General features: G+C 39.6%; 2 protein-coding genes across 2 annotated transcripts; both read right to left on the reverse strand.

Moving 5' to 3' along the window:
- Positions 1–7,026: 7,026 nt before the first annotated feature.
- LOC307124974 (chemerin-like receptor 1) lies at positions 7,027–9,603 on the reverse strand. The gene is made up of 2 exons (XM_079814496.1): positions 9,262–9,603; positions 7,027–8,542 (listed from the first exon to the last, which is right to left on the reverse strand). The coding sequence occupies exon 2, from the start codon at positions 8,506–8,508 to the stop codon at positions 7,492–7,494; it is 1,017 nt and encodes a 338-aa protein (XP_079670622.1). The 5' UTR covers positions 8,509–8,542; positions 9,262–9,603; the 3' UTR covers positions 7,027–7,491.
- A 31-nt stretch (positions 9,604–9,634) lies between these two features.
- cmklr1 (chemokine-like receptor 1) lies at positions 9,635–12,945 on the reverse strand. The gene is made up of 2 exons (XM_079814495.1): positions 12,794–12,945; positions 9,635–12,407 (listed from the first exon to the last, which is right to left on the reverse strand). Exon 2 carries the CDS (start codon positions 12,386–12,388, stop codon positions 11,327–11,329), a length of 1,062 nt encoding a protein of 353 aa, XP_079670621.1. The 5' UTR covers positions 12,389–12,407; positions 12,794–12,945; the 3' UTR covers positions 9,635–11,326.
- Positions 12,946–19,466: the final 6,521 nt, after the last annotated feature.

Raw genomic sequence — 19,466 nt, forward strand, 5'->3', positions numbered from 1 at the left:
TCAAGTTCACATCAAACCAACCTACCCCCTTGTTTGATGTACGCATACACAGGCGGTCAATGTATGCGCACTACCCCTACTGGTCTGCAATAGACAGTAACCTACAGAGCAGTTAAGCTGGGGCATAGACAGTTTAGGTGGATAGCCAGGTATGTTTCAGTTTAGTTAATGTCAACCCTGGGATTTAGGCACCATGAAAGTGGCTCAGAAAGTGGCAACTTACGCTCCGCGGCTAACCTGCTCTGGGGCAGTTATCTACTGGGTAAGAGATCTCAAACCGAAATCAGACTGTGAGCAAAGTGACACATATATTACACAATAAACTAAAGTCATTCCACCAGTTTCTCTTGCTGCGTGTATTAACTGTGCATACAAGTACGCATGGTTAGAAAAATTGGGCTGCACCAAAGCTGCAATGCTGCCTTCACATGCTATCAGCCTTATTGTAAATACAGGTTTCCTAGTTAAAAATTGGCCATCTGACCAATCTGAAGGATTTGTGATATATAGACTAACCTGTAGAGCTTATTCTGTATTATCAACACTAGGAAGACACACAACACAACTGTGATAAAATACATTTTATTATCAAAATGATAAACAAGTTCAAAACAGCTAATAAATGAATATCATGAATGAGAAAGAAATGGATAGCCATTTGAAACATTGTTTGTTTTACACACAGCGAATATAGCCTGTATTTGACTGAAATTACAGGGCTGCGTGTCCCAAAAGCTTTGTGAGCTTAGGCCTTCTATGCTTTTGGCAAATGCATCGTCAGCAAGCTGATAATCTAGATAGCATGGTGAATGTTTTTAAGGTTGTCAATAAACGTGACGCTAAATATAATTTTGGCTTTAATAAGATTTTCCCAATAAATAGGCAAGGATAAACCTGGTGTCCTCCATGATTCCTATTCTTTCCGACAACAAATAACTTGAATGCGATGAGCTCATAATCACTACTTCAGGAAGGACATTTTTCGTAGCACAGGAAGGCAGTATAAGGCAAGCCTTCAAGGTTAGCAAAAAAAGTGCAACACAGCGTTACACAGGAAAGGAGACAAGAGGCCTTTTTTTTTTATGAATGTCAATGGAGTAGAGCAGGGGTGATGAACTCCGGTCCTGGACAGCCACGTTCCTGGACAGCCACAGCCCTGCAGAGTTTTGCTTCAACCCTAATCAAACACACCTGAACAAGTTAATCAAGGTCTGAAGGGTTACAAGGAAGCTACATGCAGATCAGTTCAGAGTTACAACACTCCCATAGACTTCCAAGGAAAGGCAAGGCAAAGAAAGGCAAGGCAAGGCAAGTTTATTTGTATAGCACATTTCATACACAGTGGCAATTCAAAGTGCTTTACAGAAATTAAATAAAAATATTCGTAGGTGAAAAAATAAATAAAAAAAATGCTGAAATATTTCTGGAGTGGAAGAAAATGGAGAGTCAGGTTTACTATAAAAATATTTGTCAGGTAACTGTGCGTTTAGACAGTACCCTTACAGACAAACCTTCTTGGCCTAACTTTAGGGCGTTCTCTAGATGTTTTACCCGTCAGAGCATTCTCTAGATGTTTTACCCGTCAGAGCAGATCTAAATGGGTCTTCTTTGCACTGGAGGGAGTACTCAGAAAAATATTTGTCAAGTTAAACATTTAAACATTACCCTTACAGACAAATCTTCCTGGACAGGAACACCAGGGCTATCTCTACTTTGTTTGACGATCAGAATGGATCTACACCTTCCTCTTACCACCAAGGCTATACAGATCTATCCGTCAGAGTAGATCTAAACGGATCGTCCTCGCGCCGGCGAGATTTTGATTAATCGCTCCCCCGTTTCTCAACCTCTTCCACCCAGACAGCCTCAACAAAATAAAGAATAATTAAAAATAAAAATAAAAAGTATAATTAAAAATAAAATAAAATTTAAACATATAAATTAAAGTGCAAGCAGTTCAGACAAAGCACAGAGCTCATTCAGTAACTGCATAGTTAAACAGATGTGTTTTGAGTCTGGATTTGAAAGTGGCTACTGTTGGAGCACATCTGATCTGTTCAGGAAGCTGGTTCCAGCTACGGCTGGCATAATAGCTAAACGCAGACGCTCCTTGCTTTGAGTGAACCCTTGGAATTTCTAACTGATCTGAGTGATCTGTTGGGTTTGTATTCGATCAGCATATCTGCCTTGTATTGAGGTCCTAGGCTATTAAGTGATTTATATACCAGTAATAATACTTTAAAATCTATTCTAAATGTAACTGGAAGCCAGTGTAAAGACTGGACTGGTGTGATATGGTCATATTTTCTGTTTCTGCTCAGAATCCTGGCAGCAGCGTTCTGTATGAGCTGCAGTTGTCTAATGGTCTTTTTGGGAAGGCCGGTGAGAAGACCATTACAATAGTCCACCCTACTGGTGATAAAAGCATGAACGAGTTTCTCTAGGTCTTGCCTGGAAACAAAGCATTTAATTCTTGATATATTTTTGAGATGATAGTAAGCTGATTTAGTTATTGCTTTGACATGACTACTGAAACTCAGGTCTGACTCCAAAATCACACCTAGATTCCTGACTTGATCTTTAGTTGTTTTACCCCTAGCTTCAAGGTATGCGTTCACCTTGAGAATTTCATCTTTGTTTCCAAACAAAGTCGAAACTAGTCGAAGTCGATGCACATATTGTGTTAACATTTACCAGAAATTGCTGCAAATATAGTGAAACTGCGGTCTATCCTGCTTAATCCTATTCAAACAGATTGACAGCGCAGAGTTGTTTGGAACTATTGAGAGCTCGATGAACCATGTGACCATGTGGTGGCGAGATCAAAGAGTGTCGCAACTCTCTTTTTCTATGGCTCTGGATCAGTTTTATCAGGGTTGGAGCTAAACTCTGCTCTCCATGACCGCTCTCCAGGACCAGGGTTCGCCACCACTGGAGTAGAGGCTTCACTTCACTGAATGTATTGCTTTTGTGGGAAAACAGCTTATCATTTAAATGGGTGGTAAAACACATTCTTTCGAAGGCTTGATTGTGTTTGTGGGGTGCACTGTAACATGTGTTCATGCTTCGTTTTTAAAAAATTGCATTATTTTTAATTTTTTTTACCTCCTTGTAAAAACGGTCTGATGGTTTCCGGGTTCCATGAAGCTGGTCCCTCAAAAATACACAATGGGCTCAGATTGGTTAGCTGGCCCAGTGTGTTGTGATTCGCTAACCGTCTAGTGCATGTTTTTCAGAAATGTCACGCCCCTTACCTTTACCGGTAGACTGTACTTTGGTGGTATTATAAACAATGGCGTCAATAAAACCATACCTATTTAAGCCCGAATCGGACCCAGAACATTTTGGTGAAGATGATCAAGCAGAACCTGTTCAACCTGTTCAGTCCTCAAGAGTAAAGACTGCGGATCTATAGTGATCGCTACTGAATGGCACTGTTACTTTTGTATTTTTAGAACGATTATAGCCTAATATCTGTCACAAGAACTATTAACCCAAAACGAACACTAAACATTGGCTTTACTAGTAGCCAAATCAAACACAGAACCATGTTTAGCATGCCCGTAGATAAACAAGCATGTAGATAAACAATACATAAAAGCTCCAATCAAAGAATAATTTACACTAATTCCAAGTTCGCTGTTGAGATTTAAAAAAAGTTTGTAACGTTAAGTGTTTGTCGGATAACGTTAGGTATGAATGAGCATTTAACAAACTGGTTTGCAGAGCCAAACAGCGTTGTCATCTGTTTACTTCCTTGCTACAACGTACAATTAACAATACAAACTATTACAGGAAAACACATAGACAAAAAATAAATCATACTTACAGGTTGTGGCCCGTAAACAGCTTCTGTTTTTAAATCCATCTTTCAGGACAAGCCGTTGTGCGAATCCTGCATTGAACTTGCGATGATTGTGGAAGCTTTCCTCCGTGAAATGTGCAGCGGGAGCCGCGCGCGCGCGCCCGTTGTGCATTCACACTGGCAGTGTTTGTCTCGTGCAGCTGAACCGCGGCTCGTGTACTGCAAATACAGAATATTGTCCATTATGTCACATTTCCCGGTCTTCTCCTCCGACCCCTGTCTGTCTCATGCTTTTATTTATGATGGGCAGCATATATCTGCTGCAAATGCGACCGTGTTCCCCTCTGTCTCATACACACATGCATATAACATGTTGTATGTTAAACGCACTGCAACACTCCCCCGTCCCTAGGACGGCTGAACAAAGTGGACCTGCAATCCGGATAAAAAAATAACAGCGTTTCCGCACTGAACACTTGGAAGTAAACGCCCACGGCTAGGATTGGATAAGATTTGCATATTTAATTAGAGCTTCAGCTATATTCAGTCCCAGGATTCGTCTGGGGGAAATGCTCAGAGCAGAGTCCTGCACGGGTGCGGGTACCCGCGAATATTGCTGAAATGGGTGAAAAACATCCTGCTGTGTCGGATACGGGTTCGGGTCGGACAAGGGAGAACACGGGTCTAAACACAGGTTTTAAACAGTCACGTGCAAACGAATATAGGCCTATATATAAAAATATATGCATGTATATTGTAGATGTGTTCCTAAAAATATGTATATACAAAAATATGCCTTGCCTGTATTTCAAGTTGATAAAATAATTTCAAATCCATATCAGTTTATTTGTGGCCGTGCTGCGCGCGCCCTCCCAGGAGAATCACAACCGCGCGCGCTCTGCCTGCACTCGTCGAGATGGATCATGAGGAGTTGAAGAAAAGATAACCGCAAATGTGGAAGTTCATCGCTGAGGAAGCACGCAGCTGACTGTGGTAACAAAACCAAGCACACGCAGTTCTATCGAACAGTATTTTTGTTATGGTTCCTGAGTTTAGTCTCTTAATAACACTGTCTTAGTAGCCTACATTAAGCCACATTAAGCGTTTTCTTATAATGGTTTTCTATGGGAGGAAAACGCTTAACGTGTAATTAAACGTGTTGCGTTCAAATTTTGGGCTCATCTGATTTTTTGTATATAGTATACGTTATTAGTATTATGTTTACTGAGTTTGGTCTCTTAATAACAGTGTCTTACCTACATTAAGCCAGGTTAAGCGTTTTAGAATGTCCCGAAGTTGTCCTTAAGTTAATGGTTGTGTAATAATTTATGTATGCTGGCAATAAACATTTTTGTAAGTGTGTCTATAATGTAATATGCTAAACTGATTTTATTGCGGGTGCGGGTCGGGTGTCGGTTCTATTTTAAGCGGGTCGGGTCGGGTGCGGATTTTATTTAGTGCTGTTGTCGGAAAACGGGTCAGATGCCGTTTTAAGCACTCCGGGTGCAGGTTTACAAAATCTGACCCGTGCAGGACTCTGGCTCAGAGGACTCCAGATATCAACAAACACAATGATTAAATCACACACACACACACACACACACACACTCTCGCACACACACACATACACACACTCACTCACTCGCATGGACACACACACACACTCACACACTCGGGCGGACACACACACACACACACACACACTCTCTCACACACACAAACACACTCACTCACTCACTCACTCGCGCGGACACACACACACACACACACACACAAACATACACACACTCACTCACATGGACACACACACACATTCGCGCGGACACACACACACACACACACACAAACACACTCACTCACTTACTCGCGCGGACGGACACACACTCACTCACTCGCGCAGGTGGACACACACACACACTCACTCACTCACGCAGGCGGACGGAGACACACACACTCGCGCCTGGCCCATAACGTTACAAGTCCGATCACAAGTGAACCAATTCAATAACACCACCTCCACCCTGTGACAGCTTGCTAAGGTATGTAATCGATTTGCAAAACAAACGCATATAAAAAGACATGTTTTAGCCTACTCACATGTGTGTTCAGAAGGAAGCTTACGCAGGGACGATTCTTAGCTCACGAGTTGGTGGGCGGGGCTACAGAAGCATATTTATCTGTAGAGGCGGCGTCTAGGTCCTATTATGTAAGAGATCCGCATATTCTGAGAGCTCTCGTTTTCTGGGCCTGGTGTCAATAAAAGCTTTTCTTTGACTAACAAGGAAGTTTTCAGCTCTGAAACTTACAGGATATGCTTTTATTACCATGACCTTTTATATATCAAAAGCTCAAGGGAAAGTTGATATCTCAGTTCATCACCCCTTTAACAGTTCTTCAACGTGAATGTTTCTTCTGAACATGAACTGTTCCTCTGAATTTGAGCTTTCCTTCTGAACATGAACAGTTCTTCAGAACATAGACTTCTCTTGCCTACTCTATTTTTTTAAATATAGCCCATAGAAATTAAATTATGTAATATGAAATAATGAATGATTTTAATTTTATTTTAAATAATAGACTAATTCAAAGCTAGGTCTATTTCTATTTGGGAAATAATCTTTTTGGGACTATTTGTAAACAATATTTGCATTAATTTGCGTCAAACATATTATGTCGCGAGATTCTTCACATGAGTGAATAAATATATAGATCCGCGATCAACTTTCGAGTTCTCCAGTGGTCTGGCGGTTGAATTTTTTTCAACTGTGTCAAAGGTAACTGTGTTAACAAGATTATAATAAAGTATTAGTAAATGTTAAAATCAACTTTAACAATGATAAATAAATGCTTTAAAAGTGCAGTTCATTATTAGTTCATGTTAACTAATGTAGTTAACTAATGAACCTTTATATTTTGTCACATTGCAACCATTTGAGTTGCAGTCTGCTGCATCCCTGCATCCATGCATCCCTGACTATTTTAGTGTTAGGAAGCGTTTTTGAAGTAAAACTGCAAATCACCTCTTTTTTCTTTCCAAGAAAAAAAACATTTGTAAAGCTTTTAAGCAGGAAGTATTGAAAGACAGAAAGTATCACTTTATACTTACCATATAAAAATACAATAAAGCTGAAGTATCTTTCTGAATGTTTTGTGTATGGATTGAATTACTTATCAGCCTGTGATATAATTAAGAAAATTACCAACACTAGAGGGAAATTGTTAGAACAAGTTTTTTTTATTGTATATTTTGTATGTATATTTTAGCAAAACAGAGAGACGTGGAGCATGACAAGATTTGTTGATCTAGCTCAAATGATGCTCAATGTATTCAATAATATATAAATTCCCAAATTCTTTGATGCCCCACTCCATATATTTATGTATATGTGTTGATCAGTAACATGCACAAATGATAAGATAAATGCAGTAAAGATTCAATAGTAATGATTTAATTCTGCAAAATCAGTAAGCAAAATGGCATTTTAATATACAAAACTTTTATAGAAAGTAGCTTTTTTGGAGCCTATTTACATTAATTTATTCTTGAATTTCCAGCTGTGTTACATGCAACAGACAACCGTTTGTACAACTTGTTAATGTTGAGTCTTTTCTATAAGCCAGCATTCTCCAGTCAGACCTGGAAGCGAATAAAGTGAAATATATTTTATCCAAGAATTGTTTTAATTTCAGACAACAGTGGAAACTCTGTTATCCACAGAATTGGTAATGGAAGTTCTTTGGAAAGCGCTTCGGGTCTCCTCATCAATGGCACTCTCAATCTTTGACAGAAAGGAATAGCATTTCTTTTTCATGTCCTTAGCCATGAATGCATAGAGGAATGGGTTTATAAAGCTGTTTGCAGTGGCAAGAGCAGCAGTTACTTGTACAGCCGTGTTAAAGACAGGATCGTGCTCTTTTTGTTCCAACTCTATAATAGAAACAATGTGAAATGGCAACCAACAGACAAAAAAAGTTGTAATCAGTACTGTCATGATCTTGTAGGGCTTGGTGGATTTGGACATTTGGTTTGCTTTAAGTTTACAGATCAGGATGGAGTAACAGGTGGAAATGGCCAGGAGTGGAATTAAAAACCCAAAAGTAAAGCGCAGGAACACGACGGTTGTGTGGTGATGCTCATAGTTGCCATAACAGATGACTGTTGTTGAATTTTTCGTAATATCTCTGAATTTGGCAGATGGAATGCTGAGCAAAACAGACACGAACCAAGCCATCACAATAACTGCAGAAGCTTTCTTTACAGTGCGTTGATTTTGGGCCCAGACAGGAAACTTGACTGTGATGCAGCGATCCACACTAATGATGACCAGGATGAAAATGCTGCTGTACATATTGAGGGTCGTAACAAAAGAGGTGAACTTGCACATGAAGAGCCCAAAGATCCAGGTGTCCGTAACTAATCTGCTAATGATGAAAGGGAGAGTAGAGCAGAAAATGAAGTCAGACAAAGCCAGGCTCAGGTACCAGGTGGTGTTCACGGACTTCTTCATCTTAAAACCAGCAATCCAGATCACCGCTCCATTTCCAATGGTGCCAAGAAGGAATATGATCACATTAAAAATAACTGTGATTACACATGCTGCGTGTCTGCAGTGTCCAGCAGGTAAATCCACAGAGTGAATTTCAAGCTCTTTTAAAACATCATTGTAGTCCCCGGGATAATCTGCTTCTGTAGTTGAATCCATTATGTCTTGTTAGAACTGAATAGAAAGTTGAGTTCTGTAATGAAAGCAATAGGCAATTTATCCAAATATATTTAAAGTAAAGCCATTTTGCATGTATCTTAAAATGAATGCAGTTGCTAAGCAAAAACATGACACTTGGTTTGCAATTAACTGCATTTCCCAACAATTTCCATCAGGTTACTTAATGAAACGGAGTTCTTTTTGATCAGCCCTTTTCTGGCATGCCAATAAAAAGCATAACACCTCCAGAATTCTCCGGTCACTTCCCTTATTTTTTTCATGTAAACTTTTTGCACTTTCTGTTTATCCTTGTGACTTTAAATTACCTCCAATGGGTTATTTGTATGAAGGAAATGGCCTAATATGTTACTTAAGAAGCTATTTCAGTGTTTAAACCATACAACAATTTACACAAGAGACATGCTATTCGCATTCAAATTTAAATCCAACTAACTCACTTTGAAACTTCAACATGTAAAAATTATGACTGACAAGTATCTTTGTTAAGTGAGGAGGATGTTACGTTTCTTCCTTTGTCATATCTGATATCTAGAAACTGCAAAGGTTTTTGCAATCTTGAATTCATAAAGTATCTTAGTTGATTCTTTTGCAGCATAGAATTAGTCACATGCATCTTAATTCCTTTACTGCTTTCTGTCATTAGAACGGTACAGTGTTCACCGCATGGTCAAATGCACATCTTATATATCTTTAATGCACTGGCTCATATGACATCTATAAAGAATAACTTACCTCACGAAGAAAGCCTCACACTGCCGTTTGCAATGCTTCAGATATGTACTTCTGCTGCTGGGTTGTTGGTGGGTTGTTTTTTTTCATTTAAGGGCAGACTGAGCTATTGTAAAAATTTGTTTAACACCTAGTTCCTCTGTAAGATGCAAACTCATTTCTGAGAACTGAGACTGTTGACTGACGGCCACACTTATCCAGTACCCTTTTCAAAGCGTTCATCTGATAGTTATAGCGATATGGTGGTTTGAGGTTAAAAACCGAGAATATAGCGCCATTTCAGTGAACAGGCCAACATGTGTCAAACTCTGCTGCCTTTACCATTGTGGGAGGATGCTGAAGTGGGGTATGTTGAGAAGCTCACAGCACAATCATTGCAGTCAAACAATGCTGTTTATTAGTTACAGAAATGTTCAGTTAAGTCATCATACAAATGGTTATAAAGATTAAAGAATGCTTGCTTACATCAGCAATCCATTTGCATTGTGCATAATGATGGTTTAATTTGGCCTAATGATGGCCTCAAATTAAGATAATTCATAGACATTACATTATTGTGGCAAACATGTAAATATATATTACAAAAAAGTGGCATCAGAAGTCAGTATGTTGTTTATTTCCATGTAGTTTACAATAGGTATATGACTGGCCTAAAATCATGTTGGTCTGCCCTTTGGTTTCATTCACACAGGCAGGGTTATCACAGTCTTTTGATCTATGTACATGATTTTGGTCAGATATTTTTGGTTGCTGCACCACATTTTAAGATTTTAAGAAGTTCTAACTGGTAACACATCTTGAAACCGTTGTGTACTGTTCCGTGGTGATTTTTCAAAGATGTTTTACCTGTATTCAAAATTATGCATTGCATTAGGCTATGTTGTGTTTTAGGGTTAGTAGTCTCTCAAGACCTGAAGTCGATCGCATTGAAAGGCCCGGAAGATTGTACTTCCTTCTCCAGCTGAGGAAGTTGCCACATCAGCCGCTGCTGCTGCAGTTCTAATCATCCACCATTGCGTCTGTCCTCTGTGGCTGCGCTTCATTAACTGTCTGGTTTTGCTCAGTTACAAAATCAGACATAAGAAGACTACAGAGGACGGTTCAGACTGCTGAGGATTATTGGTGCTCCACTGCCCACCCTCCAAGAACTATATCCATCCAGAGTGAGGAAAAGGGTTGGAAATCCCTCTGGATCCCTCACATCCAAGCCACCTTCTCTTTGAACTTTTGCATTCTGGCCGGCACTACAGAGCACTGAGCAGAACAACCAGGCACAAGAAAAGTTTCTTCCCCCAGGCAATCATGAACAGTTAATGTTCTCCCCACTGTGCTATAATATGTGCAATATCACTTATATTTACTTCTTATTCCAAGTATTTACCTCTTATTCCATTTTCTGTTCATTCTATTCTATTATATTTGTATATAGCACATACAAGTTTATATATAAATACAAAATAGATAATTTTTTATTTTACTATCTTTATATGTCTCTGTGTACTGGAAACTTCTGTCACCAAAACAAATTCCTTGTGTGTGTGTGTGCAAACATACTTGGCAATAAAGCTCTTTCTGATTCTGATTAAAGGAAATATATAAACTTAACGTGTAAGCAGATTATGACGATTTTTTTTCTAACAGTGCACAACTAAATACAGTGTATATAAAGGGCCAGATTTACTAAATAGAGGAAATTACCACAAGACTGGCAACTCTCGCAAATTGACTACCGCAAACCTAAGTAAATCACGTTGATTTATTAATTTTAAAACTCTCCTTCATAAATTTTGCATCTGAAATGGAAACTCCTACAAATGCATCTGCAATAAGGTCAGCTGCAAAAATAACTGTGTCCATGCCTTTTCAGCGCTAAAGCACAAAGAGGGCTTGCACTGGCACAAGCTGTTAGAAAATCTGGTCCTTAGTTTTTTTTTCTAGTTGGTTCAGCTGTGTTTAATTATGTTTGGAACTAAACTCTGCATGACAGTGGCCCTCCGGGAACTAAGTTTGACACCCCTGCATTAAATTGATGGCCCTAATGCAAAATAACTTACTTCCAGTTTATTCTTTAGATATGAGTAGATGCCCTTGCATCCACTGAGCTAGAGCGAGACAGGTAGCGACTGATCGTTCGGCCATCTTCTCCAATAGCATTCTCGATCTTTGATAAGATGGAGCTCCTGAACTTCTTCCTGAAGTCATTGCCCATGAAGACGTACAAAACAGGGTTTAGGAAGCTGTTAGCAGCAGCAACAGTGGTGCCAATGGTCAGTCCGATAGAAATGACCTCAGTGTTGAAGGTTTCATTTTGTTCGATTAGCACAAATGTGTGATACGGCAGCCAGCACAGGAAGAAGGTCAGAATGAGAGCCGTCATAATCTTAAATGGTTTGTTGGACTTTGCCATTTGGGTGGCTCTCAGTCTGAGGATGATGACAGAATAACAAAATATGATAAGGATGAACGGCATCACAAATCCAAAAACAAAGCGGCTCGTTGCAATGATTTTGTGGCTGTACTGGCTGGACGTGTAGTTGTTCATGCATCGGTTTGTGCCCAGGTGATTCTGGACATCACGGAATACAATTGAAGGGATACTTAAAGCTGCAGAGATGATCCATGCAAGTAAAATTAAGACAGATGCTTTTCCAATAGTGCGGTGATTCTGTGCCCAAACAGGAAACATGACGGCGATGCAGCGATCCATGCTGATGATGACGAGGAGGAAGATGCTGCTGAACATATTGAGGAACATGACAAAGGACGTGAACTTGCACATGAAGAGGCCGAAGATCCAGTCCGAGGTGACACCGTAGGCAATGTTAAAAGGCAAACAGGCACAGAATATGAAGTCAGATAGAGCCAGGCTCAGGTACCAGGTAGTATTGACGGACTTCTTCATGCCAAACCCTGCAATCCAGATAACCACCGCATTTCCTCCAAGGCCCAGCAAACAGATAATCACATTGATCACCAGCAACAACAGGCAAAGAACCTGAGTGAAACATGTGTGGACTGTTGTGTGGAAATAAACTTCATCGTAAGTTATATTACTGGAGTTATCATAATCAATGCCAGGTTCATAATCAATAGTTGAATCATAGTTCAATTGAAAATCTGCTAACTCCATTGTAATTTACGTTGATTCCCTGTAAGAAGACAACAAAAAGATCATTTGTTGGTTAAATTGTTCTTCAAGTATTAATATTAGTAATAACACAGTCAGTGTTCCCAGATTAACATTGCTCAGCAATTTCATTTCAAACTAAATGTTTGGAAATTTTCACAGTTTAAAAGTTTGTGAAGTTAACTTTTTAAAACTAAAATATAAGTTAGTTTAGCAACAAAAGATTTGAGAACTAAATAAATAAAGTAAAATACAACTTGTAATATGTAAATACATAGATTCAATATAATATATAAATATTATAATAATTATAAGCGTCTCTGTGGACAGAAACATTCAAAGGTAAACATTTCAATGTGGTTTGGAGTAAATGTTCACAAGTCTTATCAATAAATAGCAGTCTCTCACCTTGGCCAGCAAACAGAGTTTCCAGCATTACCTCACCAGCACCCATTTGACATCTGACAACTGTGTTGCTTTTGCATTTATAAAGAACTGGTGTCCTTTCCTTCTCTTGGGCAATATTGTGCATGACAGCACGTGCTATACTTCCACAAAACACTTCCAAAACTGTTTTTGTTTTCCTCATCAACAAGATCCCCTATTTTCACTTCTTGATTTTGTTCTTCTGGAGAATAGGCAAACAAACTCAAAGCTTTGGCCGTCTACAGTGATCAGACGTAATTCAGTGATGTTATCTGACGCTGAGCTATGGGTAAGAGTTAGGGTGAGTAGAAGGTCACAGCCCAGAGGTCACAGACATAAATAATAATTTCATTTAAATAGTTGTCACAGGTTGTAGTATTTAAGTAAGCTTACAAAGATGAAGAATTCACTGAAACAGTCTTTAATTCAATAATCCACAGAATAATGGGAGAAACACATCCACTACACAAAGACGAGACCGGACAAAGAACTGAACAAAACAGGTAGTATATATACACAGTACACAGACTAAATGAGATAATTAATAGAACAACAAGTGAACGGAATCATTAATCAAGGGAACACAGTAGAAAACTAGGTCACATAATAAACAGAACTAAAACACAATGGAACAGAACTAAAACACAATGAAACAGAAATAAAACACAATGACACTAAGCCCTAAACAGAGCATGTAACAGTCCTGAGGAGGGAGGCTCTGGAAGACGACAAGGAACAGTAGAGGAACGAAAACAGTCAAGGGCAGCAAAACAGTTCATGGGGAAGTGGAGGAAGGGAGGGAGGAGCCATGGAGGAGTCAGAAGCATAGGATGATGACATAGAGTCCAGCCAGGAAGGAGGCCCACGGCAACGTCGCGAGAGGAGGCAGAAAAGTCGGAGAAGCCCTCAATGAAACCATGGGGATGGACAATGGAGATGGAGATGGAGATGAAGCCGAAGCCGAAGGTGGTGCAGCCCTTGGCGAAGATGGCGAGCAGATGGAACGAGGTGACACCGCTGATCCTGGGGGCCACAACGTAGCCGTAGCGAAGACCCCTTTGAGGTGAAACCACTGTACTGGAGGGTTGAGGTGGAGTCGGACCTACTGAGGGCCGAGATGGAGCTGGAAAGAGGGCGGAGCCAGACAGAGCCGTAGGGGTGGGGACATGTGGCAAGTCTGTGGCGCGTCCAAGGCGACGTCCGACCGGAGTGGAGCCAAAGGATCGAGGGAGCCCAGTGGAGCCGAAAGTCCAATGATCCCAGGTGGAGCCAAGGGAGGAAGGAGCCAAGGCAGAGGAGTCTGGACAACGGACCGAGGTGGAGTGATGGGATCAGCGGCTGGAGGGGGAGCCAGGGGTTACCTCCGTCCAGGAGGAGCCGAATGCCGGAAGGCCCTAGGTGAATCCACGTCACAGAGGGAAGGTTGAGGAGGAGCTGCGGGGCTGATGTGAGACAGCTCACCCTCACCAGGAAAGTGACATTATTTTGGGAAGAAAACATTTTGGTATCAGTAAGTATGGATTTAATGAATTATGTGATGGATGGATGGATGGATGGATGGATGGATGGATGGATGGATGGATGGATGGATGGATGGATGGATGGATGGATGGATGGATGGATGGATGGATGGATGGTAGGTAGGTAGGTAGGTAGGTAGGTAGGTAGGTAGGTAGGTAGGTAGGTAGGTAGGTAGGTAGGTAGGTAGGTAGGTAGGTAGGTAGGTAGGTAGATAGATAGATAGATAGATAGATAGATAGATAGATAGATAGATAGATAGATAGATAGATAGATAGATAGATAGATAGATAGATAGATAGATAGATAGATAGATAGATAGATAGATAGATAGATAGATAGATAGATAGATAGATAGATAGATAGATAGATAGATAGATTATCTGACAGTATTACAAATATCCAAATTTCAAGAGAGGGTTAAAATGGTCAAAGATATTAACTGTTAAGACCATCATTGAGCAATGGCTAACTTTAGCTCTTTATTTATATCCCGTTAGGCATACTGTGTGGCATCCTGTTCATTTACCAGAGGTGGAAAGAGTAACAAAATATTCTACTCAAGTAAAAGTACTATTACTGCAATTTTACTTAAGTACAAGTAAAATTGCCAGTCTAAAAATCTACTCAGGTAAAAGTAAAAAGTATTTCATTTAAAATGTACTCAGAGTAAAATTTACTGAGTTACTTTTTTTAAAGCTACACTGTGTAAATTTTTTAGTTTATTCTTAGCTAAAAACACTTAGTTCTTTCAAAAATATATGTGCTCATTAATGTATATTTACTTCTTTCAAGTAATAAAGTATTCTCGTAAGTTTATAATATGCCATTGAAAATACATACGGGTGAGGGGTTCGAATGCCGGTCGCCATGTTCCCCCTCCATCTTGAAAGTACATTAGCCAAAGAGGGACATACCCGTAAATTCAAGCTTTGCCTTTCGCGTTTTAACACTCGATGGCACCGTGTCGAATGTGGACGAGGTCGAACTGGAAGCCATGTTAATCTTGGACTAAATCGGCCACTGTAGGAGTTAAAACAAAATCGGAATTGAGAGGAAAAGAAACTAATATTCACTGGATGGTCATATACCTTTTCACCGCTAGATGGAGGGAAATATCACACAGTGTAGCTTTAACAGCGGGGGTGGGGGACTCTCCCGTGTAGGGTTGTAATTTTCACAATTCACCAGTGTGAGTGCCCGTGATCACCAACAGAGGGCACTCCAACCCGGACTGTCATTCTATCATAGACTACATTACCCATTATCCTTTGCCCGGACTCATTAGCACTCACTGTTTACACCTGTGTCTCATTTCCCTGTTCACTTCACCCTATATAAGCCTGGTTATCTCAGTCATTCATTGCGAAGTATTGTTTAGTGTTTCACTGCATTTCTGAGCGTTCTTCCCTGGTTGCATGTCTCTTGGTCTTGGATTACCCTTTTATCCTGTCTCTCCTGTTTTGCTTGCCTGATTGGACTGAATGCCTGTGTATGACCTTTTGCCTGTTTTTGACTAAGATTGTGGATTACCCTTCAATAAAGCTACATTTGGATCCTTAACCTTTGAGTCTCAGAGCAGTTCGTAATCGTAACAGTAATAGAATGAGATTTTCACGATATGACAGCATCAGTTTCACAGCATCACAGTATAAAAAAATTATTTAATAAATGTAATATTAAATTATGGTTATTATCACCAGTTAAAATGGTGTTAAATGAATGAAAACGTTTTTCTCATTATAAACAAATGCATTTTTACAAATGCACACCTACGTCTGGTACACTTCGGCCGGGTACCAGACCTAGTTGAAACACCAGACATCTAGCTGGTAGAGGACCAAGACAGCGTCTTGAACACCGTCCTACAACACACTGTCGAGCAATGCTGGACTAATAAAATGCAGACTGTGGAGCGCCTTAGAAATAATAAAACACAGAAGAAAGTGTTGTGAATGCATCAGTTTGCATATGTATTAGCTATCAGTGTGAGCAGAGGCACTGCACATTGATCTTTATGGCCAAGGGAAAGAATAGCGCAGCACCAGCAGTAGCATACGCAGCACACTTCCTCACACAAGCAGCATTTATATAGGACAGACCGCCGCTTTGAGACAGGGGGCTGCTTATATTGTGCGACTGACTGAGTGGCTTTGTGCTCCATACATGACGGATCCCTCGCTCTGAGGTGGGGCACTGCATATCATTAGAGGGAGCGAGCGGCCGAGCACCATGCGTTAAGGCTCTGTACCCGACAGACCACTGCACTGGGGGGGGTTGCTGTTTCATGCATACTGAGCTTTTTACACTGTTAAAGACTTGGATTCCCAGTCGACGAGGATAGTTTTTGTGCGTTTCACGAGTTCACACTTACATTTAAATGCATATTTGGCGTGCTGTCCGGGGGAGGGCTTCGAGCTCGGACTTGACGCACAAAAACTATTCTCGTCGATTCATAAAATTATTGTATAACCACTGTAGTGAGATGGACTTTGTAACGACGTCTTTGGTACCTTTTATGGATCTTGAGAGTGTAAAGTACATTGTGCCAATGGAGGCCTTTCTGAGCCATCGGATTTCAACTAAAATATCTTCATTTGTGTTCCGAAGATGAACGGAGGTCTTATGGGTGTCGAACGACATGACGGTAAGTAATTAATGACAGAATTTTCATTTTTGGGTGAACTAACCCTTTAAGGTTCACGGTCGTATGTTGGAAGCAGGCGGTGAGTAAAACTGCTTCAAATGTCTTTGTGTTGTTAGCTATCGATTCGTTCATTCAAATGTGCTACTATTCCATTGTTTTTCGATGTAAACATGCACCAGTCTGACATGCAAAGCCATTTGCTAAACACTAAACCAAATGATGTCCTCATAAACCATGAGTAAATACACAAAAATGTTGTAAAACTTGCGAGCATGACAAGCCGCTAAGCAAGTATATAAGTTACAGTATATACCATAGAGACGTCTAGCAGTAGTCATCGTTGCTGCTTCTCCTGTTAAATTTCAGCCTCTAGATCTGATTCTGGATCATATATGTATGGCTAAATCTGATTGATCTCAATGGTTTGAGAAAGACTTGGTACAGCGTGTCTTTCTTTTATAAATATAATAAAACTAAAGACTTTTCGGAGATATGAAGGATGCAATACTACTCTATAGGTAGTCAAGATTGACATGAGATTGACTGAAAGGAACACGCCGACTTTTTGGGACTTTAGCTTATTCACCGTATCCCGCAGAGTTAGAAAAGTCCATGCATACAATTCTCATCTCATCATAAACACACTATTCACAGCTGGCCACGATAAAGACGTTTCCCACAGAGGCAATTGTAGGATTTTCATTTTAGGGGGGCTCAGCCCCCAAGTGAGGGTATGAAAAAAAAAATGGTAACACTTTAGTTTAGGGTCCAATTCTCACTATTAACTAGTATCATATTAGTAGGGATCGACCGATGTGGATTTTTTTGTGCCGATGCCGATACCGATTTTTTTTCATCAGCCTTAGCCGATGACCGATACGGGCTGCCGATTTTCTTGAGCCGATACTGCTTTTGCTCCCTCAATTTACATCATAAAAATGACACAATGATCATGATGATAACAATTTAAAATTTACAATTTAAAAAAGGAACATTTATTGAACTAAAAAAAACTATATTTAACAAATAGTAAAAATAGGTGATGTAGAACAAGAAAAAAAAAAGAGTTCAGTGGTGAAAATAAATTCTGAAAATAAATATTTAAGCATAAAAAAAATAATTACACTATTGCACACAGTATCAACAAGCAAACAGCATAATAAAGTGTATGCTGACTGTACTATACTTAATTTTAAAACTATTTACAAACTAGTCATTTAATGGTTATAGGTGCACTTAACTTAATCTCTTGTAGAGCAACACCAGCGGTTCAGGAAAAAATCTCCCAATGCTCCACATGAAACTTCATTCTTTCGACCTTTTACCATTGTGTCAATTCTCAATTAATTTTGATTAATATGCACGAGGGAGGGAGAGCAAGACAGTTTGAAGACGGTGAGAGCTGCCCTGTGGACGCCTGTCTGTAAACAATGCAGGGAAAGAAATATCGGCCAACGCAGCAGCCTTGTATCGGCCGATGCCGATACACGTAAAAATCGCAAATATCAGCCCGATATATCGGCTGGCCGATATATCGGTCTATCACTACATATTAGTATGCATATTAGGATATTGGCTGTTTATTATTACTTCATATATTAATGCCTTATTCTGCATTACCATATTGAATATCCCTTAATCATACAATGTAGGCAGGTTTATAATCACTGAGATCCCAAATGTGAGGTATATTTAGGGGGATTCGGGGGCTTCCTTGATCTCCCGAGAAAATGTTGATTTCCGTGATCTACATGTGCATTTTAAAATGTTCTGAACGGCAAAAAATTTGATAACAATAACTTGAAAACCATGTCAGTGGGCAGATATGACTGATAAAGTTTTTCCATTTTCGTCAGTGAAGACAGTAAACATATGTTTAACTGATATTTATATATTTATGTTTTATGAATCATTTTGAAGGCTACCAGGAAAGCTAGGTAACTAATTTTATTAAATTAATTCAAATTTTGCAGACATTCATTACTAATCTTATGCCCAATACAGGCTGAAAAAAGCTGAGCTTTTTTATTTATTGAATGCTACAAATTGAATTATATAAATGTTCAATATGCACACATTCATTCCTATTAGTCTCATGCCTAATATGATATGCCTAATTTGAAGAACGGCTTTGTTAATATTTTTTGTTTGTTAATTATGTTATAAATGACATTACATAGGCCTATTTCAATTAAAAAGGGCAAAATTAGACAAAAGTTTTTTAATTTGCCTGAATATTTTTGTCATTTGTTTATCATTTCTGACTTACAGAAGCAGCTGCTTCTTTGCGTACATAAAGCCCGCCTACTCTGATTTGATTGGTTTTCTCAAATATGTTGACATTGACGAGCGGTGACAGACCAATGAGGCTCAGATGAACGCACACACCTCTGCTTCTGACATGTGCTTTGTTCGACGCCAATACGGATCGAAGAACACGCTGATTGAAAGACGGAATGAAGCCGAAGCCTCCCGCCAGTTTCATATGTT

The sequence above is a fragment of the Gobio gobio genome (genome assembly GCF_949357685.1).
Source record: "Gobio gobio genome assembly, chromosome: 4".
Taxonomy (NCBI): domain Eukaryota; kingdom Metazoa; phylum Chordata; class Actinopteri; order Cypriniformes; family Gobionidae; genus Gobio; species Gobio gobio.